This window comes from Pristiophorus japonicus, chromosome 6 (assembly GCF_044704955.1).
Source record: "Pristiophorus japonicus isolate sPriJap1 chromosome 6, sPriJap1.hap1, whole genome shotgun sequence".
NCBI lineage: Eukaryota > Metazoa > Chordata > Chondrichthyes > Pristiophoridae > Pristiophorus > Pristiophorus japonicus.
In genome coordinates, this window is record NC_091982.1 from 102206683 (window position 1) to 102220525 (window position 13843).

Consider the following 13843-nt stretch of genomic DNA (forward strand, 5'->3'; position numbering starts at 1 on the left):
ACTCCATTCTAAGTAAGTTTGGAATAAGTTTTCGCTGCCTAAATTTGCAAAACAGGCGTAAGTGGCTGGACACACCCACTTTTGAAAAAATAGAATCTGTTCTAAAATGAAACTATTCTAACTCACTAGAACTGAAGCAAACTAAATGCCGAGAATTGCAATTTCTAAGATGCTCCATTCTAAACTAGTTGCTCCAAAAAAATAGGAGCAACTCAGGCCAAAACTTGAGCCCTAAGTGTGTAGATTTTTTGCCGGTGGTAGAATTGCTGCAGGAAGCCTCCAACCGCAAATTCAGCCCAGAAGTATTTCCATTTTAAAATGGCACTGAATCAAATTGCACACAATTCAAAATAACAGGCAGCACAGAAAAGTAATTTTATTTGGCCACAACTAATTTCTCAGGAAGCTACTGGAATAAAATCCTGCCACTGTCACCCTTGCCTTACTAATTGAATGTTAGGCGAATGGAATCTACTGCATCCAGAGCAAGCACCAGCTCCACTATAAGCTCTCAATGCAAAGATCAATTTTGTTCCTCTGCATTCGCCTGATCGATGCATTTTAGAACAATGAAGTGAACCCCAAATCCCATGACAATAAGAAACGAGAGAAGGTAAATCTCTTAAATGTTACTACAAACAAATTTAACAAAAAGTGGAACCAAAGGGCTAATAAAATCAAGGGTCACACAGTAAGGAAGGTCAAGTGATTTATGTGTTCCATATGGCATATTATAGTCTCCTTTCCAGTTACCAGAAGTACCTAAAAAGCAAAGAAAGTGAGCTGAGAGAAAAGAGGTATTAGGAAGTCCTGAGGGATACAAAAAGGAAGTTACCAACAGAAGCAGGGGGAGCAAGCTCATTCTTTTTATTAAATAGCCCTGCTACTTACATATGCACCAGCTCCTAAACTTGTCAAGCCAATAAGCACTAAATAAATAGCGCCAGAGCCACCGGGTTCAACGCCGCTAGCCATTTGCCTGTTCATCTGCTGGTCTAAGGGAAACTTCCATCGCTGCAACAAGGTGCCTGAAGAGGAAAATTTATTGCAAAGAAAAAAGATAAAAATACGTCAGAATTTGATGACGGTACTTACAGAATTATGGAAGGCTGATGAAGAGTAATAAGGTTATAATTCAATCAAGCATTTCAGATAATGCCAAATATGAAAGTGAAGCGTGAGATTAAACAGCCACATTACTTCGATAGTACATGTACCATGGTCTCAATAAAGTGAAAACAATGCGAATTAATGTGATGAATACTGTCGTGCTGAAATTACAGCTACCAGACCACAGAGGAGAATCATCATGTGATTCACAAGAGGGTCATAGCCGTATAATTTTATACCTGAAATTATTAGGTTATTGAGACCATAGTATAAATCATCACTAAATACACTTACAAGGTTCATTTTAAGTTTCAAATTTTAAGTTCAGAACATGCATTATTGGAGAAAATTGATATCAATCCACTATTTTTTTGTTAAGTATTTATATAAACCAGAGTTCCCACTGTAATTTGAAGGACTACAGTAGCCCTCACACTTTGGACTCGAGCGTTTGGGTATACACAATAATTCTCAAATGTTTTAAACCCCATTTGGCAGACTGTGAGGATGTGGTAATAGCAGTTGCAGGAGTAACTCAACCAGTAAATTGGAATTAGGATTATTGAAATTAATTTCCCAGATTCAAACCTGTCTGAAACAAAGCTCTGGCAGACTGTTTCAAGTAGAGGAAGCTGTGCTTTACATGCGGTGTATCAAGCACGGTGTCTAAAATGATGAATACAAAATAATGAACAAATTTACTGATTTGCCTGTGAAGAGTTACTCGCTGTGTGTGAAACACTTCAAGATATTTCTGACGGAGATAAAACACTAGTCTTTCTTTTAATATTGTACTTCAATGCTTTGAGGTCTCTACACAGTATGCAAGAGTAGCTGAAACTCCAACACACTAACCTTAACCCAGGGCAATACATACCTTTATAGTATTTACAAGGTGGAGCCCTATGAATTTTCTGAGAATTAACAGCATATACTTGCATCAGAGATTCAAGTTTTGGTAATCGTTGTAATAGATGGGAAGCTCTGGGGAGCAGTTTTTCCCTTATTGGAATGTGGTTTCTACATTAGACACAGCATCAGAGTTGGGTGCAATGCAAGCATAGAAAAGGATTACGCGAAAAATCAGGATGCTGGACTAGAAAAAGGCAAATTTCCACAAGGTAAAAAAAGACCCGGCCCAAAATAACCAGGCAGAAAAGTTTGCAAACAGTCAACAGATCTAGTCATGGAAAATCTTCAAATATGAGTTGGATAGAGTACAAAATAAATACAGCTTGTAGTCCTTTAAGGTGAAAGGGAGTGCCTCTAAGAATAGAGTTCCATGGATAAATAGGTTAAAATTAAACTGAAACTTAAAAGGAAGACATTATAAAGTAAGGGAACACAATATTCGATGGGAATCTATACAGGGAGACAGAGGGAAGTAAAACAGCAGAAGCAAAAGGTAGAAAGGAGATGAGGAAAATTGGAGGACAGAGAAATCCAAGGCAAAAATCAAAAAGGGCCACGTTACAACATAATTCTAAAAGGACAAAGAGTGTTAAAAAAATAAGCCTGAAGGCTCTGTGTCTCAATGCGAGGAGCATTCTTAATAAGGTGGATGAATTAACTGCGCAGATAGCTGTTAATGAATATGATATAATTGGGATTACGGATACATGGCTCCAGGGTGACCAAGGCTGGAAATCAACATCCAGGGGTATTCAATATTCAGGAAGGATAGACAGAAAGGAAAAGGAGGTGAGGTAGCGTTGCTGGTTAAAGAAATTAACGCAATACTAAGGAAGGACATTAGCTTGGATGATGTGGAATCTGTATGGGTGAAGCTACGGAATACCAAGGGGCAGAAAACGCTAGTGGGAGTTGTGTACAGACCACCAAACAGTAGTAGTGAGGTTGGGGATCGCATCAAACAGGAAATTAGGGATGCGTGCAATAAAGGTACAGCAGTTATCGTGGGTGACTTTAATCTACACATAGATTGGGCTAACCAAACTGGTAGCATTACAGTGGAGGAGGATTTCCTGGAGTGTATAAGGGATGGTTTTCTCGACCAAGATGTCGAGGAATCAACTACAGAGCTGACCATCCGAGACTGGGTGCTGTGTAATGAGAGGATTAATTAGCAATCTTGTTGTGCGAGGCCCCTTGGGGAAGAGTGACCATAATATGGTAGAATTCTTCATTAAGACGGAGAGCGACACAGTTATTTCAGAGACTAGGGTCCTGAACTTAAAGAAAGGTAACTTCGATGGTATGAGACATGAATTGGCTAGGATACTAAAAGTGTTGACGGTGGATAGGCAATGGCAGACATTTAAAAATCACATGGATGAACTTCAACAATTGTACATCTCTGTCTGGAGTAAAAATAAAACGGGGAAGATAGCTCAACCGTGGCTAACAAGGGAAATTAGGGATCGTGTTAAATCCAAGAGGCATATAAATTGGCCAGAAAAAGCAGCAAACCTGAGGACTGGGAGAAATTTAGAATTCAGCAGAGGAGGACTAAGGGTTTAATTAGGAGGGGGAAAATAGAATATGAGAGTAAGCTTGCAGGGAACATAAAAACTGACTGCAAAAGCTTTAGTAGAAGAGAAAAAGATTAGTGAAGACAAATGTAGGTCCCTTGCAGTCAGAATCAGGTGAATTTATAATGAGGAACAAAGAAATGGCAGACCAATTGAACAAATACTTTCCATGAAATACTTCTGAAATGTAGACACTGTTGCAACTGTAGGAAACGCAGCAACCAAATTGTGCATAGAAAGATCCCACAAAGATCAATTGAGTAAGTGACCAGATAACCTGTATTTGGTGTTGGTTGAGGGATAAATATTGACCAGAACACCGAGGAAGATCACCTGCTCTTCTTCGAATAGAGCCATGGGATCTTTTACGTCCACCTGAGGGGAGGGGCAGACTTCTTAAGTTTAACCTCTTATTCGAAGGTCAGCATCTCCGACAGTGCAGCACTTCCTCAGTTTCAAAGTATTTCATTGGATGTAAAACACTATGGAACGTCCTGAGGTTGTGAAAGGCGCTATATAAATACAAGTTAGTTCTTTCTTGAACAATGGTATTGGCTACTCCTGAATCCCATGGCACCATTTGCATATTTAATGATTATTGAAAAATTGTGACCAGAGTCTCTGCTGTCTGCTCTCTGACTACTTTCAACAGATTATGAGCTCAAGTCTCAAGAGTGGAGCTTGAACCCATAACCTCTGACTCAGAGGCGAGAGTGCTACTACCGAGCCAGTGCTTTTATCGGGAGACAAGGACAAACAATGTTGGGCACACTATCAGTTGTGTGCAAATTCTTAAATTATGGAATCTAAGATAAAATTAGTGAGCATTTAGAAGTGCATGGGTTAATCAAGGATAGCCACCGAGTACTCCAGTCCACCGTGGTTGACAAATCCCTCAACAGTTACGGTCCCATTTCCTGCCCTTCTGCCCTCACCCCGTCCTCTCCCTCCCAGAACCACGATAAGGTTCTCGTCCTCACTTTCCACCCCACCAGCCAACGGATCATCCTTCACAATTTCCTGCACCTCCAGCGCGATGCCACCACCAAACAACATCCCCTCCCCTCCCTATTCAGCATCCCTCTGCTCCACTTTTCCATCACCCGCTCCCCTTTCCAAGCCACCTTCCCATGCAAGCAGAGCAGATACAACACCTGCACTTTCACCTACTCCTTTCCCACCATTCAGGGCTCAAAATACTCCTTTCAGGTGAAACAGTGATTTACCTGTACTTCTTTCAATTTACGATACTGTATTCGCTGCTCACGATGCAGTCTCCTCTACATTGGGGAAACCAAACGCAGATTGGGTGATCGCTTTGCTGGACACTGCCGTTCAGTCCGCAAGCGTGACCCCCGAACTTCTGGTCGCTTGTCACTTTAATTCTCAGCTCCACTCCCACTCTGATCGGCCTCCTTCACTGTTCCAATGAAGCTCAACGAAAACTCGAGGGACAGCACCTTATCTTTTGATTAGGTACTTTCTAACCTTCTGGACTCAACATCGAGTTCAACAATTTCAAATCATAACCACTGCTTCCATTTTTTCTCGCCAGCAGGTGCTGGTAATGGTTCCGCTATTCATTTAGACATTCCTGCCTTCCAACCTATCACAGAACCTTCCCTTTCGTTCTTTCCTCATCTCCTTCACTTTCCCTGCCTCTGTACTTGCTTAAAATTTTTTACATCTGTAACATTTTCCAGTTCTGACGAAAAATGCGCTAAAACCTAGAACTTGCAATGTCAAGAATTCTTTTGACAGATCCAATGCATCCCCGGGTAAAAGGCATTCGTGGACAGAGAGTTGGGCTATTTGCCCAGCGAATGCCCGTGAAATTCTTACGCCCGATAAAAGCAGGCGCAAGTCCTGTTTTTACCAGGGTCAGAGTTTGAAAAAACAAAAAAATAAAATGTCATCAATAATTTATACATTTAAAAACCTACAAAAATAAGGTACATTTATTTTTAGTCCCATTAAAAACATGCAAATTTATTTTCAAAAAATTAAACTTTGTTATAAATATTTAATAAAATGCAATTTTAATTAATTTTACGTATACAATGGTTTTTTAAAAATTATTTGACGTGTAAAGATATTTCTGGGGGTATTCTAATTCATACCTATGGAGATTCCATATGTACGAAATCCCCATAAGTAAGAATGAAGATCCCCTTCTGTCATTCGTTGGGCTAATCCACGAGATCCCAGGGGCTCTGGCGAACCTCCTGCGCCCGAGATACGTGGGTCTCTTCCCGCGGGTACCCGGAGGGGCCCAGAACCACGAATCTCCAGACCTCCCGGACCACCAGGTACACGGGCATTTTATTTGCAGATCGGAGACATTTCTCTGCGGGAAGCCTTCAACCGCAAATTCAGGGCCAATGACTTTTGAGGATTTGATTGATTGAATCAAGGGAATGCAGTATAAATGGATTTTCAGAAGATGTTCAGTAAATGGTCTTCTAAGAAGCCGGTTAGAAAAATAAATCAGGTGTATGGCATAAGAGATGTAGTACGAACAATGACAGACAGGTAAAGACCATCTAGTCCATCGAGCCTGTCCCACACAATTGCGATACCTTGTGTATACACTCCATCTACCTGAAACCATGCAAACTCCTGGGGGAGGCAAAAACACAGATTACAAGCCCGGGCCAATTTTGGAAGAAAAAAATCTAGGAAATTCATCATCTACCCATTTAGGCAATCAAAATTAATCGAGGAGGAACTATTAACAGAAATAAAAAGTTGGTAACATACAGAAAACAAAGTTAGGGTACATGGATGCTGCTCAGTTTGGAGAAAGGTTGGAAGTTGTGTATCCCAGGAATCAGAGGTTGGAAGTGGTGTATCCCAGGGGTCAGAGGTTGGAAGTGGTGTATCCTCGGGGTCAGAGGTTGGAAGTGGTGTGTTCCAGGGGTCAGTGCTGCATCTACTTTTGTTCTCAGTATATACAGAGGATTTGGGTACAAGGAATACAATCATGAAATTGTCTGACACGCAAAAGTAGGTTTGGCAAACAGGTGAGGACTTCAGGATGACAGACTGGCTGGTGGAATGCGCAAACAGATGGAAAATACAATTTAATGCAGACAAGTGTGAGGTAATATGTTTTTGGAGGAAAAACAAGTAACAGAAGTGCATACTCAATGGAATGATACTGGCGAAGAGTTCTCGCTTTAGATGTAATTGGTGATCCAGGTGCAAATTGCACTAGTTTTAAGAAGTGTTTTTGTTTTACTCAAGTTTCTGCTCAAACTCATTTGTATATCGCCAAATGTAAAATCTTCCATGAACCAGCACAATCTGCTTTTGAGAAAGTATTTTTTCTTTACATTTGCATTAAAAAAATTATTTGATATATTTAGGAATGGTAACCTGATGCAGTTTTATTAATACAGTTAAAAGTGGATTTACCACAAAATTAAGCCTTTTAATCAGTGTCTAGTCCACCACCTCTAAGTATTCCAATTTTAAATAACTGAAAATGACTTTAAAAAAAACTATACAGAACTATTTACCAGTTAGATTAGTGTACAGTAGTCAATTGAATAAGTTTAAAAAAATTAAGACTGAAAAGCTTTTAAAAGATGCCTATTAGTGACTTTGTGCCTAAAAACTTAATTTTAAGAACTTTCTCGAAGGCCTGCAAATGGGCGCAATGAGCAGAAACTTGCAATGGTGATTAATTAAATCTGGGGGTGTGACCAGTTTTGAAGGTTTCTAGCGCAATATTTTTTAAACTGGTGCAAAAGATCGCAGAAACTATTTGCGCTGGACATAACTTGCGCTTGAAATTTCCAGATCTTGCTGGTTTGACCGATTTAGGACAAATTGCACTAAAAAACCAGTGCAACCTGGCGGAAACTCCTGCCCACTGTAGGGTATGGAGGAACAGAGACACCGAGACGTTCAAATACATAATTCCCTGAAAGTGCTTGTGCAGGTGCCCAAAAAGGACAATAGTGTGTTAGGTTTTATAAAAGGAGGCAGAGCGTATAAGCTCATGTAAACCAACTAAAATACAACTTTAAAAAAAAACAATTTGAAGTGTATATTTCCATTCCATTCTCCCATTTACTCCATCTCATCTGTTCTGATGATGCCACCTTCCACACCAGTGCTTCCGATACGTCTTCCTTTTTCCTCACCTGAGGATTCCACTCCACTGTGGTCGACAGGGCCCTGAACCACGTCTGTCCCATTTCCCACACTTCTGCTCTCACCCCATCCCCTCCCTCCAGAACCACGATAGGGTTCCCCTTGTCCTCACCTTTCACCCCACCAACGTCCACATTCAACGGATCATCCTCCGCCACTTCCAGCGCAATGGCACTACCAAATACATCTTACGCTCCCCTCTTAGCATTTCGAAAGGATCATTCCCTCCACAACATCCTGGTTCACTCTTTCAACACCTGCTTCCCTTCCCACGGCACATTCCCATGCAAGTGCAGGAGATGCAACATCTCCTTCCTTCCTACTGTCCAGGGCCCCAAACACTCCTTCCAGGTGAAACAACGATTTACTTGTACTACTTGCAATTTATTATACTGTATTCACTGCTTACAATGCGGTCCCCTCTACGGTGAGGAGACCAAACGCAGATTGGGTGATCATTTTGCCGAACACCTCCGTTCAGTCAGCAAGCATGACCCTGAGCTTCCGGTCGCTTGCCATTCGGTCCCACTCCCTGCACTTAGCGGAAGCTCAAGGAACAGCACCTCTTCTATCTGTTGTGTATGGTGAGTGGGCAAATGCATGGCAGATGAAGTATAATGTGGATAAATGTGAGGTTATCCACTTTGGTGGTAAAAACAGAGAGACAGACTATTATTTGAATGGTGACAGATTAGGAAAAGGAGAGGTGCAATGAGACCTGGGTGTCATGGTACATCAGTCATTGAAGGTTAGCATGCAGGTACAGCAGGCGGTTAAGAAAGCAAATGGCATATTGGCCTTCATAGCGAGGGGATTTGAGTACAGGGGCAGGGAGGTGTTGCTACAGTTGTACAGGGCCTTGGTGAGGCCACACCTGGAGTATTGTGTACAGTTTTGGTCTCCTAACTTAAGGAAGGACATTCTTGCGATTGAGGGAGTGCAGCGAAGGTTCACCAGACTGATTCCCGGGATGGTGGGACTGACCTATCAAGAAAGACTGGATTAACTGGGCTTGTATTCACTGGAGTTCAGAAGAATGAGAGGGGACCTCATAGAAATGTTTAAAATTCTGACGGGTTTAGACAGGTTGAATGCAGGAAGAATGTTCCCAATGTTGGGGAAGTCCAGAACCAGGGGTCACAGTCTAAGGATAAGGGGTGAGCCATTTAGGACCGAGATTAGGTTTGATTAGGGCAGGGAAAATGGAGTATGAGAAGAAGCTTGCAGGGAACATTAAGACGGATTGCAAAAGTTTCTATAGATATGTAAAGAGAAAAAGGTTAGTAAAGACAAATGTAGGTCCCCTGCAGTCAGAATCAGGGGAAGTCATAACGGGGAACAAAGAAATGGCGGACCAATTGAACAAGTACTTTGGTTCGGTATTCACGAAGGAGGACACGAACAACCTTCCGGTTATAAAAGGGGTCGGGGGGTCTAGTAAGGAGAAGGAACTGAGGGAAATCCTTATTAGCCGGGAAATTGTGTTGGGGAAATTGATGGGATTGAAGGCCGATAAATCCCCAGGGCCTGATGGACTGCATCCCAGAGTACTTAAGGAGGTGGCCTTGGAAATAGTGGATGCATTGACAGTCATTTTCCAACATTCCATTGACTCTGGATCAGTTCCTATGGAGTGGAGGGTAGCCAATGTAACCCCACTTTTTAAAAAAGGAGGGAGAGAGAAAACAGGGAATTATAGACCGGTCAGCCTGACATCGGTAGTGGGTAAAATGATGGAATCAATTATTAAGGATGTCATAGCAGTGCATTTGGAAAGAGGTGACATGATAGGTCCAAGTCAGCATGGATTTGTGAAAGGGAAATCATGCTTGACAAATCTTCTGGAATTTTTTGAGGATGTTTCCAGTAGAGTGGATAAGGGAGAACCAGTTGATGTGGTATATTTGGACTTTCAGAAGGCGTTCGACAAGGTCCCACACAAGAGATTGATGTGCAAAGTTAGAGCACATGGGATTGGGGGTAGTGTACTGACATGGATTGAGAACTGGTTGTCAGACAGGAAGCAAAGAGTAGGAGTAAATGGGGACTTTTCAGAATGGCAGGCAGTGACTAGTGGGGTACCGCAAGGTTCTGTGCTGGGGCCCCAGCTGTTTACACTGTACATTAATGATTTAGATGAGGGGATTAAATGTAGTATCTCCAAATTTGCGGATGACACTAAGTTGGGTGGCAGTGTGAGCTGCGAGGAGGATGCTGTGAGGCTGCAGAGCGACTTGGATAGGTTAGGTGAGTGGGCAAATGCATGGCAGATGAAGTATAATGTGGATAAATGTGAGGTTATCCACTTTGGTGGTAAAAACAGAGAGACAGACTATTATCTGAATGGTGACAGATTAGGAAAAGGGGAGGTGCAAAGAGACCTGGGTGTCATGGTACATCAGTCATTGAAGGTTGGCATGCAGGTGCAGCAGGCGGTTAAGAAAGCAAATGGCATGTTGGCCTTCATAGCAAGGGGATTTGAGTACAGGGGCAGGGAGGTGTTGCTACAGTTGTACAGGGCATTGGTGAGGCCACACCTGGAGTATTGTGTACAGTTTTGGTCTTCTAACCTGAGGAAGGACATTCTTGCTATTGAGGGAGTGCAGCGAAGGTTCACCAGACTGATTCCCGGGATGGCGGGACTGACCTATCAAGAAAGACTGGATCAACTGGGCTTGTATTCACTGGAGTTCAGAAGAATGAGAGGGGACCTCATAGAAACATATAAAATTCTGACGGGGTTAGACAGGTTAGATGCAGGAAGAATGTTCCCAATGTTGGGGAAGTCCAGAACCAGGGGTCACAGTCTAAGGATAAGGGGTAAGCCATTTAGGACCGAGATGCGGAGGAACTTCTTCACCCAGAGAGTGGTGAACCTGTGGAATTCTCGACCAGAGAAAGTAGTTGAGGCTAATTCACTAAATATATTCAAAAGGGAGTTAGATGAAGTCCTTACTACTAGGGGGATCAAGGGATATGGCGAGAAAGCAGGAATGGGGTACTGAATTTGCATGTTCAGCCATGAACTCATTGAATGGCGGTGCAGGCTAGAAGGGCCGAATGGCCGACTCCTGCACCTATTTTCTATGTTTCTATGTATCTGTAAAGCATGCACTCCCATGTTCTGCCACCAGGGAGTTCACCTCTGAAGTCCTAAGGGATCCCAGCATCTCTTGGGAACACTGTATATAAGCCGGCCCCTAAGGCCTGTTCCTCAATCCGTAGTGTCTTATTAAAGCCTGAGGTCACTGTTACTTTAACCTTCCTGTGTGCAGCCTCATCTGTGTTAGGAACACAATAACTGGCGACGAGAATACGAATCCAACGCAAAGATGCAGCAAACTGTGGGCATCCTGGAGAAGTTCTCGGAGGGTGAGGACTGGGAAGCCTATGTCGAATGGCTAGACCAGTACTTTGTAGCCAACAAGCTGGATGGAGAAGGAAGCGCTGCAAAAAGGAGAGCGGTCCTCCTCACAGTCTGCGGGGCACCGACCTACAGCCTCATGAAGAATCTTCTGGCTCCGGTGAAACTCACAGATAAGTCGTATGAGGAGCTGTGTATACTGGTTCGGGAGCATCTTAACCCGAGGGAGAGCTTGCTGATGGCGAGGTATCGGTTCTACACGTGCAAGCGATCTGAAGGTCAGGAAGTGGCGAGCTACGTCGCCGAACTAAGGCGACTTGCAGGACAATTTGAGTTTGATGGCTACCTGGAGCAAATGCTCAGAGATTTCTTTGTACTGGGCATTGGCCACGAGACCATCCTACGAAAACTTTTGACTGTAGAGACACCGACCCTCAGTAAGGCCATTGCAATAGCACAGGCGTTTATGTCCACCAGTGATAACACCAAACAAATCTCTCAGCACACAAGTGCTAGCAATGGTCATAAATTAACTGGAACTGTGTTTGCGAGCAGACATGTACAGGGCAAAAACCACAAGTCTGCAATTGCCAGCAGGCCTCAGGTGACCCAGATGACTGAGAGTCTGCAACAAAGGATGAATGCAAGGCAATTCACACCTTGTTGGGGTTGTGGAGGCTTCCATTCAGCCTATTCATGCCGCTTCAAAGGGTATGTTTGCAAGAGCTGTGGAACAATGGGGCAACTCCAACGAGCTTGCAAACAAGCTGCAAGCTCTGCAAAATCTGTTAACCACCACGTGGCAGAGGAAGATCGGTCCATGGTGGATCAAAGCAATTTCGAGCCTGAGAGAGAGGAGGCAGATGCTGAAGTACACGGGGTGCACACATTTTCGATGAAATGTCCACCTATAATGCTAAATGTAAAATTGAATGGCTTACCCATAGCCATGGAACTGGACACTGGCGCTAGCCAATCCATCATGAGTAAAAAGATGTTTGAGAGACTGTTGTGCAACAAGGCATTCAGATCAGCCCTGAGCCCCATCCACATGAAACTGAGAATGTACACCAAAGAGCTTATCACTGTCCTGGGCAGCGCCATGGTCAAGATCACCTACGAGGGCACGGTGCACGAACTGCCACTCTGGATTGTCCCGGGAAATGGCCCCACACTGCTTGGAAGGAGCTGGCTGGGCAAAATCTGCTGGAACTGGGATAACATCAGAGCGCTATCACATGTCGATGAGGCCTCATGTATCCAGGTTTTTAACAAATTTTCTTCCTTTTTTGAGCCAGGCATTGGAAACTTTTCCGGGGCCAAGGTGCGGATCCACTTGGTCCCAGAAGCACGACCCATTCACCACAAAGCGTGAGCGATACCTCATATGATGGGGGAAGAGTGTGGAAATTGAGCTGGACAGGCTGCAACGCGAGGGCATCATCTCCCCAGTAGAATTCAGCGAGTGGGCCAGCCCCATTGTTCCAGTACTCAAAAGTGATGGCACGATTAGGATTTGCGCCGATTATAAAGTAACTATTAATCGTTTCTTGCTGCAGGACCAATATCTGCTACCTCAGACAGACGATCTATTTGCGACGCTGGCAGGAGGCCAGACGTTCACCAAGCTCGACCTGACTTCGGCCTACATGACGCAGGAGCTGGAGGTGAGTTCGAAGGGCCTCTCCTGCATCAACACGCACAAGGGACTGTTCATCTACAACAGATGCCCGTTTGGAATTCGGTCGGCTGCAGCGATCTTCCAGAGAAACATGGAGAGCCTACTCAAGTCGGTACCACACACTGTGGTCTTTCAGGATGACATATTGGTCACGGGTCGGGACACCGCCGAGCACCTACAAAACCTGGAGGAGGTCCTCCAGCAATTGGATCGCGTAGGGCTGCGGCTGAAGAGGTCGAAATGAATCTTCATGGCAAAAGTAGTGGCGTTTTTGATGAGAAAGATCGCGGCGGACGGCAGTTGGCCCACAGATGCCAAGACCAAGGCCATCAGGAACGCGCCCAGGCCACAGAACGTCACAGAGCTGATGTCGTTCCTGGGACTCCTCAAACATTTTGGTAGCTTCCTACCGGGGTTAAGCACCCTTTTAGAGCCTCTACATGTGTTATTGCGCAAAGATGAGAACTGGGTACGGGGAAAAAAACCAAGTAATTACTTTTGAGAAAGCCAGAAACATTTTATGCTCCAACAAGCTACTTGTATTATATAACCTGTGTAAAAGACTTGTGCTAGCCTGTGACGCGTTGTCGTACGGAGTCGGGTGTGTATTACAACAAGCTAACGTTGCGGGGAAGTTGTAACCTGTCGCCTATGCTTCCAGGAGCTTGTCTAAGGCCATGAGGGCCTACAGCATGATTGACAAAGAAGCATTAGCGTGTGTGTTCAGGGTAAAGAAAATGCATCAGTACCTGTTTGGTCTCAAATTTGAGCTGGAAACCGATCACAAGCCCCTTACATCCCTGTTCTCTGAAAACAAGGGGATAAATACTAATGCTTCAGCCCGCATACAAAGGTGGGCACTCGCGCTATCAGCGTATAACTATACCATCCGCCACAGGCCAGGCACCGAGAACTGTGCGGATGCTCTCAGTCAGCTACCATTGCCCACCATGGGGGTGGAAATGGCGCAGCCTGCAAACTTGTTGATGGTGGCTCAGCCGCAGACTTGTTGATGGTCATGGAAGCGTTTGAAAA

At 43.9% G+C, this 13843-nt stretch overlaps 1 protein-coding gene across 5 annotated transcripts in view; it reads right to left on the bottom strand.

Moving 5' to 3' along the window:
• The window catches only part of aifm1 (apoptosis inducing factor mitochondrion associated 1), a 109045-nt gene that overhangs the window by 83318 nt on the left and 11884 nt on the right, over positions 1-13843 (bottom strand). For 3 of the 5 annotated variants that reach the window (XM_070883081.1, XM_070883079.1, XM_070883082.1), the window contains exon 2: positions 892-1028. The exons of the other annotated variants lie outside the window; for them this stretch is intronic. In XM_070883081.1, the coding sequence (XP_070739182.1) occupies positions 892-1028 (137 nt within the window). The remainder of the gene's footprint in view (positions 1-891; positions 1029-13843) is intronic. 5 annotated transcript variants of the gene reach the window in all.